Source organism: Pseudorasbora parva, chromosome 1 (assembly GCF_024679245.1).
Source record: "Pseudorasbora parva isolate DD20220531a chromosome 1, ASM2467924v1, whole genome shotgun sequence".
NCBI lineage: Eukaryota > Metazoa > Chordata > Actinopteri > Cypriniformes > Gobionidae > Pseudorasbora > Pseudorasbora parva.
In genome coordinates this window covers 55,424,403-55,447,794 of record NC_090172.1, presented here as the reverse complement: position 1 = coordinate 55,447,794, position 23,392 = coordinate 55,424,403, and the positions used below count along the sequence as shown (strand labels likewise).

Here is a 23,392-nt window from a genome sequence, read left to right as displayed (position 1 = left end):
GAATCCAAATACCTGCCTTAAATATAAAGTGAGAATCTTTCTCATTTTCAGCCTCAGTGGAGCCTATTAAGAGACACACGGATAACATATTGTGTTTAAATCTCGGATGATAGAATTGGAAGGATGATATGATTTAAACATTCTTTTCTAAGTAAGATAGTCCAGTCAGGCGATATCTGTTAGAAACCACTCACTTTACATATAGTCAATTTTCCCCCAGTGAAACGCATTCCAAGCGTAAACGGCGCGTGATAATCAAATGATTCCTCATGATTGGTTTACTACATAATTCCATAGTTTAGATATACTGTTTATTGTTCATCGCTCATTCACAGCTGAATGAACATTTGTTTCCGAGCTATTCATTTAATCAACAGTATCTCATTTTCTGATGACTTTTCAAATACGATTTTTTTTTTTTAAATGGCAGAGCTCAGTTTTCCATACTAGCTGAGACGGATGCAATTTAAATCCACATAAAGACACCTGAAGAACTTTTTCGACCCACACTTACTAACAAACAAGCATAATATGTGACGAATGACCACAAAACCAGTCATAAGCCACAGGTACATTTGTGGCAATAGCCAACATTGCACGGGTCAAAATTATAAATCTTTCTTTTATGCCAAAAATCATTAGGATATTGAATAAAGATCATGTTCAATGAAGTAATTTGGTAAATTTCCCACCATAAATATCAAAAATGCATTAGTAGTAGCAATATGCATTTTTAAGGACTCCATTTGGACAACTTTAAAGGAGATTTTCTCAATATTTATTAAATTGTTTTGCACCCTCAGATTCCAGTTTTTCAAATAGTTGTCCAAATATTGTCCTGGCCTTACAATAATATGGCCTTACAAACCATACATCAATGGAAAGCTTATTTATTCAGCTTTCAGATGATGTGTAAATCTCTATTTAATTTTTTTTTTTTTTACCCTTATGACTGGTTTTGTGGTCCAGTATTTTTTTTTTTACACTTATTTTTGGCTGCTAAACCACATTACCACTTTATCAGCTCACCTTGAATCCATCTATCCTCATGCATTTATGTAACAGTGGGATACAAACTTGGACGAGTCACATTCAAAGCTGTAGTGACTATAAATGAATATAAACACACACCCACTTCACATTATATTTCTATGTGCCAAGTTGTTGCCTGGTAACTGTAAACAGTTGCACTAATGAACTATTACTTGGAGGAAGAAGTGTTTATCATGACAATTACTTCTAAGTTTAACTGATGAATATTGCTAAATATAATTATATAATAACATTTTTGGCTTCACTTTATTTTGATGGTGCCTTTAACCCATTCTGTTGCCTATAAGTAACATTGCACCAACATGTCTACTAACTTCCATTAGAGTATTAATAGAGTAACTAAAGTGTTACCAAATTATTTAAGCAAAAAAACAAAAACAAATTACTATTCTGATGTTTTACGGAAGGAAACTAAAAAAAAAAAAATATCAAAATGAACTGTATCTATTTGTGACAGCGCAATTTCTGTTTAGTCATAATTTAACTGCAATTATTCATCACAAAGTAATTTTTCTCTCTTACATGCCATCTTTTTTTAATTGAAACACGCTTTTTGAGGAAATTAATTCCCAGCTTCTTTCTGAGAACAGCAGCTTGGCTTAAAGAAAAGAAATCGCTGAGGGTATATTATTCATGATATTCATCCATTAGCGTTCTGCATCTCGTCTTCTTTCTTATTTATAATGATATAAATATTGTATTTACGAAAGACTTCAATTAGGAATGAAAAATACATCTGGGCTTGTCATTAATAAATAGAATATGTTGTAGCTCAGACAAAAACTCCCAAGGATTCACCTCAGCTACATTTATGTGATTGTCTAGACAGGAATTGAAGGGGGAAAATCTGCACAGGAAATATTAGATTACACCACAGATGTTGCTTCACTTGAACAATCTCCACTATAAATTATAAAAAATCGGCTACACTTTATTATGATGTCCTCTATTCTGTTAAAATCTGATACAGTTGCACCTACATGTGAACTAACTCTCATTAAAGTATTGGTAGAGTTTTAATAGACTGGTTTTGTGTTAGTAGAATAAGTTGACATGTACTTGCAAAGTTACTTATAGTCCGTGTAATTTATGTTGGGGATCATCAAAAACAGACTTTTAGAAGATATTCAGTAGACAGTCTGATAATACTCTAATGACTGCCAAATGACATGTAGTTGCAAAGTAACTTATAGGACCATCAAAATAAAGTTACCCAATAATCTTTTTATAAACCAGACAAAAGCATTTAAAAAGCCCTAGACTAGAATGTAATCAGATATCTGGCAAAGTATGACTATGGGTTGATAACTGCAGGATAGAAGAGGATCCCCTGGGTCTCAGGCACAAAGAGAAGATTCAAGAATTACAATAGGATTAATTCACAATCGCTCCCAAGCCACTCAAATCACCGAGATTGTAGGAGAAAATGTCATGGTGAAGAATGTTAAATACATGTCTTGCTATTTTAAAACACATTCACACCATCACACTAGTTTCTAATCTCTTGTTTTCTATGTTCAGACTCATCGATTTTACATTATGCAAAGGAGCATGGACTAAGGTCAGAATATACAGAAACACAAGAGCAGAACAGTCAATCTTACGATCTCATTATCTCCAACAGTTAAACTACAACGGTTTGTGTTTGAGGTGAGGGTCATTTGGTCACTTAACCTTTTGCCATGATTCTTAAAGGGCACAAACAAACGCCAACAAACCAGATGGCATTGGATTTAGAATTTTATGAAAAATAAATGTTATGTTCACACTCCTCCAACAGACACAGACAAACTCGAGCATCCACGGAAAATCCCAGATATTCTCCATTAATTTTAACCAATTGAAATAAAAGATTTCAGCTTTCAGACACAACTTTCTTCTTGTTTTATAGTTCATTTGAGGCCTTTTCTATGGCGTTAAATGTCGAGAGCACTTAAATGTTGAGGTTCCCATACCCCGATTAACTTCAAATTCAAGAAACTTTCAAGGACCGTACAGGTCCAATACCCTCAAAGTCAAGGACTTAATGTGGGGACACATTTAAAGTGAGAGCAAGGTTAAATTTTGTCACCTTGTAAGATACAATGTTACAGTTTTTATGTGTCAAAAACAAGAAGAGGAATTTTTTACTGATCCCAATAATTAGTAGTTCCTTCTGAAGGATTTTGTAATACTTAAGTCATTGCTAGTGGGTTACCATGACCTTCACTTTAGAATGAATTATATATTATGAATTATTCATGTTAATTGTGAACCTGTATGGTATGAATAGTTCTTAGTATTCTTCTGTGAGGTGTGAAAAAATAGTAGTTATTGATTAACTAATAGTGAACTTCCACATTCAACTGAGCACTATCACTTACTTATATATTAATCAGAGTTCCTTGTTAGTTAACAGTGGTTACTTGAGTGGTAATGGTGCATTACTCATTTGTTCCTGTGTAGTTATTCATTAATGATGGAATAGTACCTATTCTAAAGTGTTGCCTTCCATGTTACTAAACTTTGTTACTACATACTGAATATGTCAATGCAATTAAGATAACAATCTGTTTTCCAGTTGGTTTTAATTATGCCCTTCACTTGCTAACTTCCCTCCGTCTCGTTCACTCGGATGTGCGTCATTGCTTACGTTGCATAAGTGACCACTACTGGTGGAACATTTGCAATTTTGGGACGTCCTAAGCCCTTAATCATTTGGAATCCATCATAGAGTTTATTTATGTTTTCCATTATTACATTGTTTAATGCAGCATTCTATGTGTACAGTAGGGCAAAAAAGTATTTAATCAGCCACCAATTGTGAAAGTTCTCACACTTAAAAAGATGAGAGAGGCCTGCAATTTTTATCATAAGTACACTTCAACTATGAGAGACAGAATGAGAAAAAAAAAAAGAAAATCTGATTTTTAAAGAATTTATTTGCAAATTATGGTGAAAAAATAGTATTTGGTCTCTTACAAAAACGTCTCAGGTTACGTATGTAACCATGGTTCCCTGAGAGGGAACGAGACGCTGCGTCGAAACGCTAGGGGACGCCTCTGCGTGCCATGTCATGAAGCACTTGTGTAATCAGTCCAATAGCGGGACGATACGTCACGGGCGGGTGACGTCATCGACCAGGAAGCTATAAAGCATGCCCGGACCAAACAGTCACTAGCTTCTGAAAAAGTCGAACAAATCGATCACAGGCATGCCGGGAGTATGGCATCTCGACGCAGCGTCTCGTTCCCTCTCAGGGAACCATGGTTACATACGTAACCTGAGACGTTCCCTATCTCGAGGGAACTTCGAGCTGCGTCGAAACGCTAGGGGACCTCAATACCCACGCCGCCAGAGTCCCAAATGTCTGTTTGTGTGATTTAACCCAGAAACACCCGGGACCCCGGAGTAGAGGCTACATCCAGATTGTAAAACCTCACAAATGTATGCGGAGAGGACCACCCAGCCGCATCACAAACCTCTGACAGTGAAACTCCCGAAATAAGAGCCATAGAGGCAGCCATACTCCTAGTAGAGTGGGCGCGGACCCTCATAGGTGAAGGATGTCCGACCGACTCATAAGCGAGCGAGATAGCCTCGACTATCCACTTGCTAAGCGTCTGCTTTGAAGCCGATTTTCCCTTACTCGAGGACCCAAAACATACGAACAACTGTTCTGATTTTCGCCACAGGGCAGCTCTGTGGACATATGCATCTAGGGCCCTGACCGGACATAGCAGATTTAGCTTCTCTTGGTCTTGACTAGTGAACGGAGGCGGACAGAAAGCCTGCAGCATTACTGGTCCCGGCACGTTGGTCGGGACTTTAGGAACATATCCTTCCCTCGGGAAGAGAAATGCTTTCACCATTCCTGGTGCAAATTCAAGGCAGGAAGGTGCTACTGATAGAGCCTGTAGGTCTCCTACTCTTTTCAGTGATGAAATCGCTAGGAGAAACACTGTTTTAAGTGTGAGGAACTTTTCTGACACTTCCTCTAACGGCTCGAAGGGAGCCAACATAAGGCCTTCCAGCACTATGGCCAGGTCCCAAGTCGGCACCCTGGAGCGTGCCGCAGGTCTGAGCCTCAAGGTACCACGGAGGAAACGCGTGACCCACGGGTGTCTCCCTAATGATGCGTTATCTAATGGATTATGATATGCAGATATCGCCGACACATACACTTTCAGAGTCGACGGGGATAACCCTGCGGATAATTTTTCTTGCAAGAACTCGAGAACTGAACCGACCGGGCAGTTAACAGGGTCCAACGTCTGGTGCGTACACCAGGCGACAAAAACTCTCCATTTGAGTGCGTAAAGTCTCCTTGTGGATGGTGCTCTGGAGTGCAACATGGTCTCTATCACCTCAGTCGATAGACCCGTGTTTATGAACTGGGCCCCCTCAGGGGCCAAGCCCACAGTTTCCACAGTTCCGGGCGCGGGTGCAGTACTGACCCCCCGGCCTGTGAAAGAAGATCCCTCCTGACTGGGATTTCCCAGGGAGGACCCTCTAGGAGAGACATGATGTCTGAGAGCCATACTCGGCCCGGCCAGAACGGGGCTACCAATAAGAGCTGAACCCCGTCCCGGCGGACTCTCTCCAGCACTCCTGGGAGCAACGCCAGAGGGGGAAAGGCGTACAGACGCAGCCTCGGCCACGTCTGTACCATTGCGTCCAGCCCCAGTGGGGCTGGATGTGTGAGGGAAAAGAATGCTGGACAGTGTGTCGTCTCTCGAGACGCAAACAGATCCACCTGGGCTCGCCCAAAGCGGATCCACAGCTCCTCCACCACCTCGGGGTGGAGCCTCCATTCCCCCGGCACCACTCCCTGCCTCGACAGGGAGTCTGCCGCTACATTCAGGACCCCCGGGATGTACATCGCCCTTAGCGAGAGCATCTTGCCTTGGGCCCATATTAGAATGTGATGCGTGAGCTTCCACAGCCGACGCGATCTCAATCCCCCCTGGTGATTTATATACGAGACCACCGAAGTGTTGTCTGACCGAACTAACACATGGCGGCCCCGTAGGTCTGGGAGGAAGTGTTTGAGTGCTTGAAACACAGCCATCAGCTCCAGCTGGTTTATGTGCCAGGAGAGCTGATGGCCCCTCCACAGACCTTGGGCCGAGCGGCCACTCATGACCGCTCCCCAGCCAGTTAGGGAGGCATCCGTCGTTAGCATTACGCGACGACAAGGAGCCCCCAGAACTGGACCTTGGGAAAGGAACCAAGGATCTTTCCACTTCACCAAGGCACGTAGGCAGCGCCGCGTGACCTTGATTAGGCGAAAAGGGTTTCCCCTCGGGGAGAACCCCTTGGTCCTGAGCCACCACTGCAAGGGTCTCATGTACAGCAGGCCAAAAGGTATCACGTTGGACGCTGCTGCCATCAAACCCAACACTCTTTGAAAGTGTTTGACAGTGAGTGACTGGCCTAGCTTTATCTGGCTGACGGTATTCAGGATCGTTTTTACCCTGGGCGGAGATAGCCGAGCCGACATCGTTCTCGTGTCCCAAACTACCCCCAGAAAAGTAATGCTCTGCTGTGGCGCCAACATACTTTTCTTTTCGTTCAACCTTAGCCCCAACACCTTCATGTGGGCGAGAACAGCATCTCGATGCTGAACCGCCAGTTGTTTTGACTGTGCTAACACTAGCCAATCGTCGATGTAATTTAGCACGCGGATGCCCTGGAGTCGCAGCGGAGCCAGAGCTGCATCCACGCACTTCGTGAAAGTGCGGGGCGATAAAGCTAGACCGAATGGCAGCACTCGATATTGGTACGCTTTTCCCCCAAAAGCGAACCTGAGGAACTGTCTGTGCTGCGGAAGGATGGAGATGTGGAAGTACGCATCTTTTAAATCTATCGTGACGCACCAGTCCTCGGACCTGATGTGACACACGATCTGTTTTATCGTGAGCATTTTGAATTTTAATCTTTTTACTGCTCTGTTTAGATGACGCAGATCTAAGATAGGCCTTAACCCCCCATCCTTCTTTGGAACTATGAAGTACCGGCTGTAAAACCCCGACTCTCTGCAGTGGGGAGGGACCCGTTCTATAGCCTCTTTTCGCAGAAGAGTCTGTACCTCTTGTTCCATTACCAGAGCCTGCTCGGGGCTTACTACCGTGGTAGTAACCCCGTTGAACACGGGCGGGTGTAACCCGAATTGAATTCTGTACCCTTTTTCTATTGTACGCAGGACCCATTCTGAGACATTCGGCAGAAGTTTCCACGCTGCCAGAAAATCTACTAAGGGAACCAGCCTCTCGAGGCTGGTCTCTGGATTTTCCTGTGTGGTCAGCCCGGTGTCCTGTAACGGATAACCGGCAGGTAGCAACCGAACTGACCGCCCAGGGGCCCTCCCGAGAGGGCGCGAACATCCCCAAGCCGCTACGTTTCCGGGCGGACATGGAGATATGCGTTCGCCGGGGACCGCCGCGCCCTGAAGCACCAATGGTGGCAGGGTTGGCAGACCGGCCCCCCGATGGCACCGGGAAAGAGCGGGCGCCTCGGCGAGCCGCACTTTCCCGGAGGGGACTGCCATCGGAAGCCCTGCGCTCTTGGCGTCAGGACTTCTTAGCCGAGGCCTTCCTAGCGATAAGGACGGTCCTCAGATCCGTCCTACCGCGGGAAGGTCCCGGCTGAGCGCGTCGCCCGGTCCCCCGTTCTCTCTGCGGGGGGGCCCGAGCGGCCACGGTCTGTTTTTGTTGCGCTCGATGCGCTGCGGAGGAGGACGTACTCGGCTGGGGCTGCCCCCGCCCGGCAGCCCCTGGGGGATATGATTTGCGGTGGAGAAATTTTTGAAATGCCGCCGCCTGCTTCCTGGCCTCCTGGTAACGGTCGACGACTGTTGTTACAGCGTCACCAAAGAGGCCAGTAGGCGAGACGGGCGAATCCATAAGGAACTTTTTGTCACGTTCTTTAATATCTGATAAATTTAACCATAAATGTCTCTCCGTGGCCACCAAGGCTGCCATAGAGCGGCCGATGGATCTGGCCGTCTCCCTGGTGGCACGAAGAGACAAATCTGCCGCCCGCCTAATTTCGGCGATCGTTTCTCTCCCCACTTCCTCTGTTTCTTCATTAATATCCCCCAACAGATCAGCTTGATATGCTTGCAGGACGGCCACCGTATGTAAACAGGCGGCCGCCTGCCCTGCTGCCGAGTACGCCCTGCCCACCAGCGCTGATGTTGTTCTCACGGGCTTGGTGGGCAGCTGCGGGGCTTGCAGCGACGATGCCGACTCGGGGGAGAGATAGCTCGCGAGCGTCTCTTCCACCCGCGGCATCGCCGCATAACCATGAGCCTTCAACCCGTTTATATTGGAATATTCAGATGTGGACGGGTTAAAGACTCTGGCTGATGCTGGTCTAGCCCAGGACCTCGACACCTCGGTGTGGAGGTCCGGGAAAAATGGCAAGCCCCGCCTAGGAGGTTGTGTATATGACGGTAAAAATCTCTCGTCTAGCCTGCTTGTATGTTTGTGTGACTCAGAGCGCTCGGCCGGCCAGTCTAAACTTAATCTGGCAACGGCGCGAGTGACAACCTCCATAAGCTCCTCCTGTGCGTGTGTGTGTAATGGTGGAAGTAACTCGTCAGTTTCATTTATGCTTACAACATCCAGTTCCTCGGAACTGGAGTGCTGCAGCTGATCTTGTGCCTCAGCGCGAGCGGAAGAAACCGCAGAGCGTGCTTCCAACTCGCGAGCTGAGGCTTGAGATCCAGCGGGTAAGGGCAGAGATAGGGGATCACCCGTCTCTAACCCCGCCACTAGATCTAACTGCGATCCCCAAGACGCGAGCCTTCGCTGTGCCTCGGCAGCAGCGGGACCCGAGCCCTGAGGACCGCGAGCCAAAGCACTCTCCTCGAAGAGTGCCCGGCGTGATCTTAATGTACGCATTGGGAGACTCTCGCAATGCTCACAGCCAACCCCCTCGAGAGCTGACTGGGCATGCTCGAGCCCCAAACACATTACACACAGGTCGTGTGGATCCCCACCCGTGATGTAACGAGGGCAGGGAGTGACACATCGCCTGAACTGACTCGACATTCTTTTTCGTTTTCTTTGACACACACACAATAAATGGACATACAATATCACACAGAGCGCTTTGTGAAGACACAGAAGCTAGTGACTGTTTGGTCCGGGCATGCTTTATAGCTTCCTGGTCGATGACGTCACCCGCCCGTGACGTATCGTCCCGCTATTGGACTGATTACACAAGTGCTTCATGACATGGCACGCAGAGGCGTCCCCTAGCGTTTCGACGCAGCTCGAAGTTCCCTCGAGATAGGGAAAGCAAGATTTCTGGCTCTCACAGACCTGTAACTTCTTCTTGAAGATGCTTCTCTGTCCTCCACTCATTACCTGTATTAATGGCACCTGTTTGAACTCACTATCAGTATAAAAGACACCTGTCCACAACCTCAAACAGTCAGACTCCAAACTCCACTATGGCCAAGACCAAAGAGCTGTCAAAGGACACCAGAAACAAAATTGTAGACCTGCACCAGGCTGGGAAGACTGAATCTGCAAAACGTAAGCAGCTTGGTGTGAAGAAATCAACTGTGGGAGCAATTATAAGAAAATGGAAAACATACAAGACCACTGATAATCTTTCTCTATCTGGAGCTTCTTACAATATCTCACCCTGTGGGGTCAAAATGAGCGGTGAATCCCAAAATCCCAAAACCACACGGGTGGACCTAGTGAATGACCTACAGAGAGCTGGGACCAAAGTAACAAATGCTACCATCAGTAACACACTACGCCTCCATGAACTCAAATACTGCAGTGCCAGACGAGTCCCCTGCTTGAGTCAGTCCATGTCTGGGCCCATCTAAAATTTGCTAGAGAGCATTTGGATGATCCAGAAGAGGTTTGGGAGAATGTCAGATGAAACCAAAATAGAACTTTTGGTAAAAACTCAACTTTTGGTGTTTGGAAGAGAAAGAATGCTGAGTTACACCATACATACTATAAAGCATGGGGGTGGAAACATCATGCTTTGGGGCTGTTTTTCTGCAAAGGTACCAGGACAACTAAACCATGTAAAGGAAAGAATTAGTGGAGCAATGTATCGTGACATTTTGAGTAAAAACCTTCTTCCATCAGCAAGGGCATTGAGGATGAAACATGGCTGGGTCTTTCAGCATGACAATGATCCCAAACACACCGCCCGGGCAATGAAGGAGTGGCTTCGTAAGAAGCATTTCAAGGTCCTGGAGTGGCCTAACCAGACTCCAGATCTCAACCTCATGGAAAATCTTTAGAGGGAGTTGAAAATCCGTGTTGCCCAGCGACAGTCCCAAAACATCACTGCTCTAGAGGAGATCTGCATGTAGGAATGGGCCAAACTACCAGCAACAGTGTGTAAAAACCTTGTGGTGACTTACAGAAACGACTTACGTTTGACCTCTGTCATTGCCAACAAAGGGTATATAACAAAGTATTGTGATTAACTTTTGTTTTTGACCTAATACTTATTTTCCATGTGATTTTTATGGATTTTTTTTTCTCATTTGGTCTCTCATAGTTGAAGTGTACCTATGTTGAGAATTACAGGCCTCTCTCATATTATTAAAAGGAAAAAAAGAAAATGATGTCATTACTTACTGCATTGTTTGTTACCAAGCAAATAGAATACAATACTATGGTTGTTATCTGCTTTGTTACAAACAATCTTCAAAATATCTTCTTTTGTATTCAGCAGAAGAAAGAAATATAGGTTTGGAACAACATGAGGCTGAGTAAATGATGACAGAATTTTCATTTTTGGGTGAACTATCCCTTTAAGTGGGAGAATGTGCACAATTGGTGGCCAACTAAATACTTTTTTGCACTTTTTGTTTTTTACAAGATGTGTGTTTGGGTTGTTTTAAATGTTTTTTAAATATTTAAATATCATAGAGTTGTTGGGGTAAAAGCAATATGTGGTGACGTCACAATCGTGTTGCACTGTGGTATATGAAGCTGCCTGAAGTGTACATAAGAAGTAGACTCCAGGGTCTATCGATATAAACTTCCTTTGTCCACTTCACGAAGTGGAACACACTTCAAAATGGCGGCGGGGATTCCCCCAAGGGGAAGTGCTTTGGGAAGTTCGCAAGTGCTTCTAAAAGTGGAGTGGAAAGCAGCGTTGTTCTTAATTGCAGTACAGCTAAATTATTACTTCCTGAATAGGTTGTTAATATTTAACAACAATGATATTCATATCATGAAGCATGACATACAAAAACTGCAAGTAGCCGCTGCTATATACTGTACACCCCCACACACACACACATGAAAAAAAAACTTATGATTGGACAAAATGCAGTCATGATATATTTGTTTGTAAAATTGCTGTTGCTATACAATGTGCCATGGAATATGAAACTGATTTTATGGTTGATTGAAAGATCAAAGGTGTCTGCTTGGGAAACCCCATGATACACATCTGCTCCGCAGCTTGTGAAAACAGATAGACCTCGAATTGCATGAACCATCATCAAAAATATCTAATTGTAGTTCTTAAACCCCTCTGTCCCATAAACACAAGGCATCACGAGGTGAGGTATTAGCTCTTTAAGAAGCCAGAACACAACCAAAATAAAGATTGGGATTGGGGTGACGGTTGACTTTCCTGAAAACAAAAAAAAAGCTTTGAAAATGGCAGTCCTCAGTGACTTGGAAAGAGAAAGTGATGCTCGTGTCGGATCAAAGTAAAGCTACTCAGAAGGAATTTCATGATCTTGGCGAGTAATCCAAGCGCTTTAGAAAAATAGGGCATGACTGCGTTTTGTCTGATCTGCTTTTTTTATGAAAGGAAAATTGCAGGAGCATGCAATGTTTCAGACTTCCTACAACTGACTGATGATGTTTCGGGGCATGGAAGATATTTATATAGTTTAAGTGCATATTAATTTTTAATTTTACACCAGAAACATGGTCTGCCTTTTTGGGAGATTTATAAAAGATTCACTTGAGAGAAGATTACAAATTGTAAAATTCCACCATATTGAGCAGTTTTAACTCTAAAAATCACTCTTAAAAATTAAAATTAAGGTTCTTTGGGGGATGTGTGGTTCCATGAAGAACCTTTTCATTGCACAAAACGTACTTTGTAGTCCAGAAAGGTTCTTTATACTATAAAATTAATAGAAAAAAAATAAATAATTTTTTAGGGAACCAAAAAAAAAGGTTCTTCCTGGCACCTTTATATTTTAAGGGTGACAGGAAATCTAATGCACACACATACACATTTATATTTACACTCCAACAGAGCTTTGCTGACAATCACTCAATATACACTCAGGGGCCATTTTATGTTAAAATGCCTGCTTGTTAAAACCAATATAAAACAGAAAGTCATCTGGCTAAATCAATATGTAGAGCTTGCAGACACATCTGATAGTTCCAGTTGTTTTGTCACATAGATAGTGTCAAAAGGTCTTTTATTGTTACAACATTGATGCACATAAAGCATCACACATCATCGTTACTCCAGTTTAGTCTTAGTTAAGTCTTCACACATTCCATGCTATATGAATGCACAAATCATTCACACAGAGTTTTACTCTTTTTTTTTATTTTATTTTTTACATATCTTATTTCTGCAGCTCTTTTATAGCTCAATTGACTCACATACATAATGCATGATGTTAAAAGTCCTTTGGTTAAAAAAGTATCTGCCGAAATGTAAATTTTTATATTTTTGAATAATTTACTGAAAGCTATAAAACAAACGAATATACGAGAAGCCAGGAACGCAGAGATATTCAGCCTGGATCCATATTACAGTAACTAGGATAAGAAGAGTAAAAATAAACATTTCCCAACACTCATCTCTCCTTTCCCTCTCTGAATCTTCTCTTAGGTTCTCTGGCTACCAGATCTTCCTTTCTCTTCGCACTTTGCCTCCTCAAATTTCTGACACATAGCATTTTCACACATGACTGACCATAGGACAAGCATTACAGCAGGCAGCCAAGTGAGTCCATAAGGATAAATGCGAAGATTTGTTTGTATTGGAAACATCCAGCATAGCTGAGAAACCACCTGAACGTGATTCGTTCAAATGGCCAACAAGTTTACAGAACATCCTATAGCTGAACTGAACATTCACACATGAATCAATAACTGGAATGATGAAAATGAACAGAATGAAGGAAAGCACCTTGACATCAAACACACTCATGAATACCACATTAATGTTCTTCCATTACACATGCCAATACTAGAATTTAGATCATGTAGGCAGCAAAGCTTGCTAGATTTCTCTATACTGAGAAAATAAAATAAATAAAGAGCTTTGGTGCTCTCAACACACTAAGACATGCTAAGCCAATATTCCATATCTGACGAGATATGGAATGTCAGAGTAAAATCACGGATGTTTTTAATGAGCCATATCAGCGTCCATAGGTGCTGGAAACGAGGCATAAAATTGACTTTCGGATTCTATATGTTGCATGGAATGTAGGAACGGAGCTCCAATAATAAATCTTCCTTAATTAATATAGCTGACAGGTTGTTTATCGGGAAAGGCAGGATAGCATGAGACTGGTTATGCATGCAATCAAACACACACAGACACAGAGCTAAGCCAGTGATGCCAAACACTCTTTGGAATACATAACAGAAATCGGTCCATTCCCCCTCCCAGTGCATTGCTGAATTTAAAAGAGGCGTCTGTGGAATGTGGAATGAGGGAAGGCCATAATATAGGCTACTCCAAAATGTTCCTTTGAAGAGTCTGTTGCTGAAATCTTTACCCAGCTGCTTATCACTGGGCTGAAAGTGAGAGTGCCTGCAGGCACACGCAAACACAAACAATCTGCAAGCCTTTGAAATAAAACTCATTACCGCAAGCATTTGTTAAACTTACATTAGTAATTATTATGAAGTTTGATTACAATATTTAAAGGGATTATTTTAAGAATTGCTTAAATGCCTTTGAGGGAACTTGTGATAACTAGCATGTGGCTCTAAATGGTTTTATATATTTCCTAAGAAATAGTATAATTACAAAATGATGCTCTTCATTTGCATGAAGACAACTGTGTATACTAAATCAGATACTGATATTCAGCCAGAATGCTGTTTTTGGTCGTTCTTTACAACATCTGAGCACTAGTCATAGGATCAGTCAAATTAAAGTCAAGAACAGTGACCACAAAATAATATTTGGACACTTATGAATGTCATTTAAGTATTGCAACATTTATTTAAAAGCAATATAATATGCACTTATGCAAAATAAATAAATAAAATAAAATAATATTGGAACACTTTCTGGTTACTCTGCAAGGACACCTTAAAAAGCACTTGGTCAAATGCAACTGCATTTTTTTTTTAATATTTGGCATTATTTGTTAGGAGATGCATGTTTGCATGAAGTTACATTTGGGGGGGGGGGGGGGGGCATTTGGGTGAGTCAATAATTACTCACCCTCATGTCGTTTGACGCCTGTAAGTTCATCTTCGGAACACAAATGAAGATATTTTTGTTGAAATCCGATGGCTCAGAAAGGCCTTCATTGACACCAATGTCATTTCCTCTCTCAGGACCCATAAACAATTGTTTTGAAATCGGCCCATCACTATATAAGTCGTAATTTAGTTGTTGTTTCTGGCACACAAAAACTATTCTTCGTCACTTCATAAAATCATTTTAGAGCCACTGTAGTGAGATGTACTTTGTACCGACGTCTTTAGTGCCTTTATGGGTCCTGAGAGAGGAAATGACATTGGTGTCAATGAAGGCCTTTCTGAGCCATCGGATTTCAACAAAAATATCTTCATTTGTGTTCTGAAGATGAACGGAGGTCTTACAGGTGTCAAACGACATGAGGGTGAGGAATTAATGACAGAATTTTCATTTTTGGGTGAACTAACCCTTAAATATTTTTGCGGAAACCATACTTTTTTTTCTTCATTGATGAACAGAAAGTTCAAAAGAACAGCATTTATTCGAAATAGATTTTACTTTACTGTATTGTATTCTTGCTCAATAGTGTTATGTTTGTGAATTTATTTTCTTAAAAGAAAAAAATCAATCTTACTGACCTCAGTTTTGAACCAAGATGAATGTAACGCCATCTCACACAGACCTGTACCCACAACAGTAAAGCATGTAGGAAGCTGTCAGTTTTCGAGCGATTACACCAGAGAGCTTTTCCTGTGATGATGTGAAGGCTGAATATGCCAAATATCCACAACACAGCATGACAGTAAGAAGCCTTCTGATGTCTGTCCAGATTTATTGGATTGGATAATCAGCAGGTACAGAGTACAGGACATGTGTTCTCTATACATTCATAGTACCACTGTCAGTCACTGAAAATCCCTATCCACATGGAACAAGAGAGAAAAGGATAAGATGATAGCATAGTTACTTTACTTATATAACTGAGTAAGCCCTATCTTTACCCTAACCCTAAAAAGATGCAAATCAGCAACATTTTGTGCCATGAAATAAAAAAAAAAGTATTGCATGTCTGCAAAAAATAAAGACACAAACATTTAAACCTTATTGAGCACTTTAATAAACAGTTTAAAAAAGTAGTTAAAGCATAAAATGTCATGGTTTGAACAAGTTTATCCATACTTCACCCATCAAAACAAAACATTACAATCTAAGAAAAGTCATTGGTACACCATTGTTTGGCTGCTTGTTCTGGCATTTTAAAATGCTTGTGAATTATGACTAACTTCTCTGTCATAGTGTGACATAATGACCAGACTGTCTGCATGCATGCTAATCTCTAAAGCAGTGGTTTTCAATCCTGATCCTCCTCTTTCCTACGGAGACGGTGGGTCTTTTGTTGGTTTAACTTAAAAAAGTAAGTAACCTGGTTGCCTTAAAATTTTGAGTTGATTGAAATTAAAAATTTGAGTTGATACAATGAAGGAAATTTGTTTAATAAATAGAAACCTAAAATATATCTGAACCACATAAAAAAAAAGATAAATCATTTGTCATGTTTCACTGCGTCATCAGAAATAAAACACACACAATTACCCAATATGCTTACAAAATCTTTTAATAATATTTTAATAAAGGTTGTCGAATCTCAAAAAAATGTAATTGTATTAACTCAAAATTTAAATTTCAATGAACTCAAAATTTTAAAGGTAACTTTTTTTCAAAATATTTTTTTACAGTGATAGTGACTGATCACATCTAAATTTTTCAGTTGGCCGAATTGAAATTTTGTGAATTGATGCAATTTAATTCACAGAAATTAAATTCGGCCAACCAAAAATTTAGATGTGATCAGTCACTAGAATTTTTTTTTTTTTTACAGTGCACTATAAAGGCTAATATTGCCCACAACCCATTGTGCTTTGGAAGAGGATTCGGTTCAGAACTACAAACACAAGTAAAAAGTGTTACATGGTGGATGTGTGCTACCAACTTTCATAAAGGCTTGAATGACTAATAATCAGTTTAACCAGATAACATGAAATAATTTTATATTTCATCTGCAATAACAGTGTGGACTTTTATAAAGATCCGTTTGGCCATCGTTATGCATTTATATGAGGAGATTTCTCCGCGAGAAAGACCCACGACTACAGATCAACCTACTACTGCATATCTCTCTGATACAGTAGGAAATTAAAATAAATGTGGAAGATTTTAACTGTGACAAGATGATTGACAGGCCAGTTTACATGACAGAGATGCAAAGACACAATTGTATGATGGTATGTCCCAAAGCTTGTCACTCTTTTTCTTAACAAAAAAAGTACAGACTTATAGGGCGTAGTATAAGCAGGCAAACTGGGACACAGTGTATGATTGAAAACCGCTGCTCTGATTTCATGCAATTAAACGACTGTCATTAAACACACAATGCTTAGAAATCATTTTCAAATCATCTTGTTACAAGACTTGTTAGGCACTGTTTGGTGGCAACAACATTTGACACATATAGAAAGCATTTTTCTTTGACTGGATCACCACAAGGAAAAACAAATCTTAACATTGTCAGACTGAAGTTAAGGCTCCTTACAGAACAAATCTCGAGGGAACACATGAGTCTTTTGGATGACACAAGCACAGCTATTCAGATGGAAAGTTCCTTCAATTGAAAAATAAATAACCCACATTGCTTAAGCAAGTATCCTCATCTATTAAGTATGCTCTTTTATTTGCCATGTGATTGCTAAGCTCAGATCAGTGTGAGCAACAGTAGAACCATTTTTATTGCCTCTTGGAGGACAGCAGAGAATGAGGATTAGTGGTTTTAGAGTCATTCCTCTTTGCCCTCCCCCATCCCCCATCCTTTTTTTCTCACATAGCAAACTGTCCAGATAAACATCCACAAATAATTATGGTTTTAAAAAAAAGTCAAAGTAAAAGGATGGGGTGCTATCCTCAATCCATCGAAATCCTCTTGGTACTCCCACTACTGTGATGTTACAAAAGGTTTATTTACATTTTCACACTGTCCAGTCACAGTCCTACTTGGTTAAACATGGGTCTTAGTTCCGCTTCCAGATATGTCAGCAGCCGCTTTATCACCAGCCCCGGCAATCCAGTGATAGCAATCGCTTGTGTTCTTGTTCTGCGGTTTAACTGCGTAGCGAGTACAATAGATAATGCCCAGGACCACCATCACCACAATGAAGATGCAAAGTGGCGCTAGCAGTCCAACAAGTAACCAGCTGGTTCCTTGGCTCTGGTTTTTGTTATTATCCCCCTCTATTCCTGGTGACTGCATTGGGAACAGGGGGGAAGTTTGCTCCCCTGGACCAAAGGTGGTTGATTTATAATCATACCCGTCATATTTATAATAGTCTGGGTCATAAGACTCATACTCTCCAAGGAGGTCGAGAGGGTTCTTAGCAGTTTCCTGTGTCTCAGGCTTTGTTTGGGTTGAGCTGAACCAGAGCCAATTCCAGGCCCCGCCTGAAGCTGTGGAGGAAGGGAGGTCTGTGGGAACCGTGGTGCTCTCATCCTCATAATAGTCTGGTGTGGGCGTTGAAATGGTTGGTGGAAAAAAGGCATTATGAACCGATTCTTCTGGATGAAGGGTACCATCAACAGTAATGGCCTCAGGGGGGGTTTCAGTCGGTGTAGTCATTTCAGGTTCCACTTCAGTTGTCCAAACCGTGTCTGTCTCCACATTGGGCAGCTCAGTCTGCCAGTTTGGAGGTGTTTCCCAATCAGACTCAGATGGAGGGGACCAAGGGTAAACAGGATCCTCTGGTTCCCAAATTGGGTTACGAGTAATCAGTGGGTTAGACACAGTGGTTGTGAAAGTCTCCAGGTCCTCCCCGATGGCTATGCAGGAAGATTGGTCAAGTTGAAGATTATAACCTTCTTCACAGTAGCATTCAAAGCCTCCTTCAGAATTGATACACATCTGTTCGCATGTTCCTTCAATTTGACATTCGTCAACATCATGGCAGCGACTCTGGTCCTCTTGCAATGGGGCAAAACCAATACGGCAGTGGCAAATATGCGAACCCAATGTGTTTTCACAAACATGATCACACGGGTTATCCATGCACTCGTCTACATCTTCACAGGCACCATGTTCATCTTGTTGGTATCCATCCCGGCAGCGACAGTCAAAGTTTCCGGGTGCATTTACACAGATCTGCTCACAGGGACTCTGTAGGCATTCATCGACATCCACACAGCCCCGTTCATCAGGTGCCAGCATGTAGCCATCAGGACAAGCACAGCGGTAGCCGTCCATTACAGGCAAGCACTCGAACTCACATGGATCCCCACTGCAAGGGTCAGACGGAAAGCAGCTCACCCTGTCCTCAGCCAGGAGAAAGCCCTCACTGCAATAGCAGTAGTTGTGCGAGCCATCTTCAATGCAGAAGTGATGGCAACCTCCATTGTCCTTATCACACCAGCTTGTCTTAATCACATCAGAGCAAAAAGGAGAATCCCTGTTCCAACCTACAGTCCCATCCTCCTTTCGTGTGCACAGAACTGTCTGGTCGTCCTTTGCAGGACATGGTACAGTTGCCACTGATCCATATGGGACATGCATTAAGAGGGTACTCAGCAGGTTAAAGGGGGTACTATAAAGTGTATTCCCACCTCCCTCACTAGCAATAGATGTACACATGCCTTGGAAGTTGTACCTGCACAAGTAGCCATCCACTGCAATCGAACATGGTCCGTCCTTCCATTTTAGGTTATCTCCTTGCTCATGGTCTGCAGTGCTGTAGGGTATCACCACACATCGTGGGGAAGAGCAGGTACTGGCCAAATCCTCTTTTAGCCAGTTTGTGTACTGGGTGTCCTGATCTCCAGTGATCCACGAGAAACCACGCAGGGGCCGGGTTGAAGAACATTGTCGGGGTTGTCTCTGAAGGCCAATCCAGATATTTGCCTTACCTCTGTGGTGTGGTCTCAGTTCCACATTGGTGAAGAGCTCCTTCACCATTTCTGCTTCCTTTGGATGCCTGACGGTGGCCAGGTCCCCACCTAGCTCCTTGCAGCTCCGCCAGGCATCTAGGAAGATCTTGCGCTGAAAGTAGAGCACATAACACCCATCCTCGGTGCAGAGCGCATCCTGTTCTCTCAGGTCCAGAGTCTGCACGCCGTAGAGGCACAGTAGTGAGGACAGCAGAATGACCCACAGAACCGGACAGCCCATACCTCACACCTACTCTTTTTTCCTTTGTATTCTCTTTCCCTTTTTTAAGCTGGCTTTCAATATGCTAAAATACACTTTTTTTCTTATACTTGTACATGTATTAAACTTTTCCCTTCTTTCTTTTCCTCTCTCTCCACCCTCCTTTCTCTGTCCTGTCCAGTGGAGATCTGTGCCTATGCTGAGAAGTTACAATCTCACCCTTGACGTTCCTGTGAAAGTGTGTGTGTGTGTGTGTGTGTGTGAGAGAGAGAGAGAGAGGAGGGGGGGTGGGTGGGTGGGTTGGATAGATGGAAGAATTGTAGGAGTGACTGAAGAAAAGGGGGAGACGAAAAAGATGTTTTTGGCACAGGCAGGGCCAATGTGTGTGTGTGTATGTGTGTGTGTGTGTATATTTTGGGGGTATTTCGGAGGGAGGGCAGCAGTCTCTGTGCCTTTTCACCAGAACGCAACGTATGTTTCTCATAAGAGTGTGTATGGAAATGGTTTAGGACTCTACCCCTGCTGTACCACCCCCCGCAACCCCATGTGACTCTCCACCCCCACCAAACTCTCAATGCAGGATAAGTTATAACAAATTTGAATGCTTATATTTTACCCACATAAAAAGCAAACACAAATATATGTGTCTGATGTAGCAGTCCCACTTACATCTCTCAATAATTTCTTATTCCAGCTTTTTGTTGTATTTCTGAGCATTTGGTCTCTCTTTGTTCTACTGGAGCTGTGAGTAATGTGTGTTTTCATGCCATGTAAAAGCGATTGTGCTCTTAATTTTCTTTTTTCCAAATGTTCACCACCTCTAAAAACTGGACGGTGACTCTGTTTTAGGGTTCAATACTCGATATGAACTAGTTGCTTAATAGCATGCACAATACTAGGCTGTTTATTTGTGCTTATGAACATATACTGCATCCCTTAATCCTAGCCAATACCTAAACTTAAACGCTGCAAAACTTCCTAAGGTAAGGTAGTTTTGTAGCGTTTAAGTTTAGGTATTGGATGGGATTAAGGGATGCATTATATGTTCATAAGCACAAATAAACAGCCTAGTATTGTGCACATTTTAAAATGCATATAAAGCATTTTTTATTGCAACATAATATACATATTATGTGTGTATATTATATATATATGTATATTATGTTGCAATAAAAAATAAATTTTAAAATGTCTAATGGACATTGTTATGTGAATATATAACATACATATACAATCTTCAATGAATGTGCAAATATATATATATATATATATATATATATATATATATATATATATATATATATATATATATATATATATATATATATATATATATATATATATATATATATATATATATATATATATATATATATATATATATATATATATATATATATATATATATATATATATATATATATATGTTTAGAAACCTTGATGAATGAAACGAGAATAGTTCATACCTGACTCAAATTACCTGGAGTCTGCCAGCTGCCTGCGAAAAACCCTGCAACATCAACAATCACTGGGCACCGGAACAATAACAGACCTAGTTATGCTAGAGGTTAAAGTATCCACAATCGTAAGGAACAAATGCAGATCTAGTTTTGTTAAGAAAACAGTGAGGGGGAAAACTGAGGTGCAGGTCTCAGTCTGTATGGTCGTAATGGGGATACAGTTCTGTGGGGGGTTACACAGGAGCAGCCTGAGGAGGAAATGGCTGGATTTCTAAAAGATCATTAAAATTTCACTCTTGTGAATGAACTACAGATGAAGCACACACCTATAACACAACCGAAAAGATAACTTCTTGATGCACTGAAGTGGGTATGGTGCATCAGTGTGTCTGAGAGTTTATTGTTATTGTTTATTAATATGGAGAAGGACTCATAAAACTTGACATTACCTTAAACCAAGCAATTTGTCTCCGGTTGTGGTAATCATTAAAAGCTAATTTTTCACATCATAACTTTTTGGAGAAGTGTCTAAAGGTTAAATGTTCTGCATGTGGGTTTCTTTTCAGTGTACAATGATGCACATCTACAATGCAAAATTCACTGTTAGGAAACTTGAGACATTCCTATAGCTTGGACAAATTGGTTCATACACTAAAAATATTCTACAAGAACATATTAATCATTATCATGGAAACACTCAATGGGTTCTGGGTCCGTGTAATATCTACACTTCAGTACGGGCCAGACAATCTTTAGAAAAATGAAACATGAATTAAAATCCAAGAATCAAGAGAAGAAAACATGTTCCAAGAAGCTTTTGTTACAAGATTTCAAGAACGCGCCAGCCTTGAAAGTCATGATAATAGTGAGAAAATTGCATAGGTTTGATTACAATGTATTTATTTTTTTGCTCCCACTCTATTTTCTTTACATCTTACCATCAGTGTTGATGTACAAAACAATCATCTCACAACTCCTTTTCCCAGGTACACTGGAGGCGAAGCAAGGTCAAATCTGCAGGACAGCACAGAAGATCCTCAGGGTATTTTTTTTCTTCATTTATTTGCCTTTTTTTCCTGGAACAGTCCGCCCACCACCTTTAAATCACATTTGCTCTTTTCCGGCCTCAAGATCCCTCGTTCTTAATATTGTTGTCAGGTCTCGAGCTGCTCTCCGTCAACCGTCATATCATGCAGAACTGAGTCTGTTCACCCACTAGCTGCTCTTTAAACAGTGTCTCTAATTCTTGCATGTGATAATTATATGAATAATAGCTGTGATTAGGGCCGAGAAGAGAATAATTAGCTGCTATACATGTAACAGATAACAGATATCTTCAAGTATTAAGCTTGCAATTGTGCTCTCATGCTGCTGGCAGTGGTCAAGTAACTTGGCAGGAGTTTTGTTTGTTTCGGTTTAGGACCCCTGGAAAGTAAAAGCAGACTTAGTGTGTGTTCACACTTGCCAAGTTTGGTTCGAATAAAATGAACTCTGCATGGTGCAATCGCTCTGTTAGTGCGGTTCATATTTTAATAAGTGTGAAAGCTGCCATCCGAACCCTGGAGTGCATCAAACAAGACGACACACACACTGCTAAAAAGATGGGTCTCGGTGCGCTTCGACTGAAATATGAATGAACATGGACCAAAGACCAAAGAAACCAAAAACAGGACATGATTACACACAATGCGACACCCAAAATGACAAAATGATCAAGAATACCTGTGAATTTGCCCATCAGAACAATGTCTCTTTGCTTGTGTGTGAAACGGAGGGTTCCTGCTGCTACTGTTTTAACTCCTTTAAGTCAAGTCAACTTTATTTATATAGCGCTTTTACAATGACGGTTGTTTCAAAGCAGCTTCACAGTGTCAAACAGGACAATATTGCAACAAAATTTGATTTGGCTGTACAGTCATTCTGGAGAAAACCGTAATGCTATCAGCTTATTTTAATTTATCATATAGCGACAATGTTGGCAGATCAGTATTATAGTTTATAGAATTAAAAAAGACCTAATAAATTGATTTTATTTGTATATTTAGTTGAATAACTTGGATCATAATTTTAGTGTCCCCAACTGAGCAAGCCAAGCCAAAGGCGACAGTGGCAACGAACCAAAACTCCATCAGGGCGTGATGGAGAAAAATAAAGCTTGGGAGAAACCAGACTCAGTCGGGGTGCCAGTTCTCCTAAAGCCTATTAACACACAGTGTATGATTATTATTCTGGCAACCTTACAGGTCAGAAATCATATTAGATCCGAATATTCAGCATTTCTGGATATCACGCAAGAGAC

The 23,392-nt window shown here is 41.6% G+C and overlaps 1 protein-coding gene across 1 annotated transcript; it reads right to left on the bottom strand.

The window, feature by feature from the left end:
- Positions 1-15,971: 15,971 nt before the first annotated feature.
- cd248a (CD248 molecule, endosialin a) lies at positions 15,972-19,848 on the bottom strand. The gene has a single exon (XM_067445290.1). The coding sequence runs from the start codon at positions 19,652-19,654 to the stop codon at positions 17,501-17,503; it is 2,154 nt and encodes a 717-aa protein (XP_067301391.1). The 5' UTR covers positions 19,655-19,848; the 3' UTR covers positions 15,972-17,500.
- Positions 19,849-23,392: the final 3,544 nt, after the last annotated feature.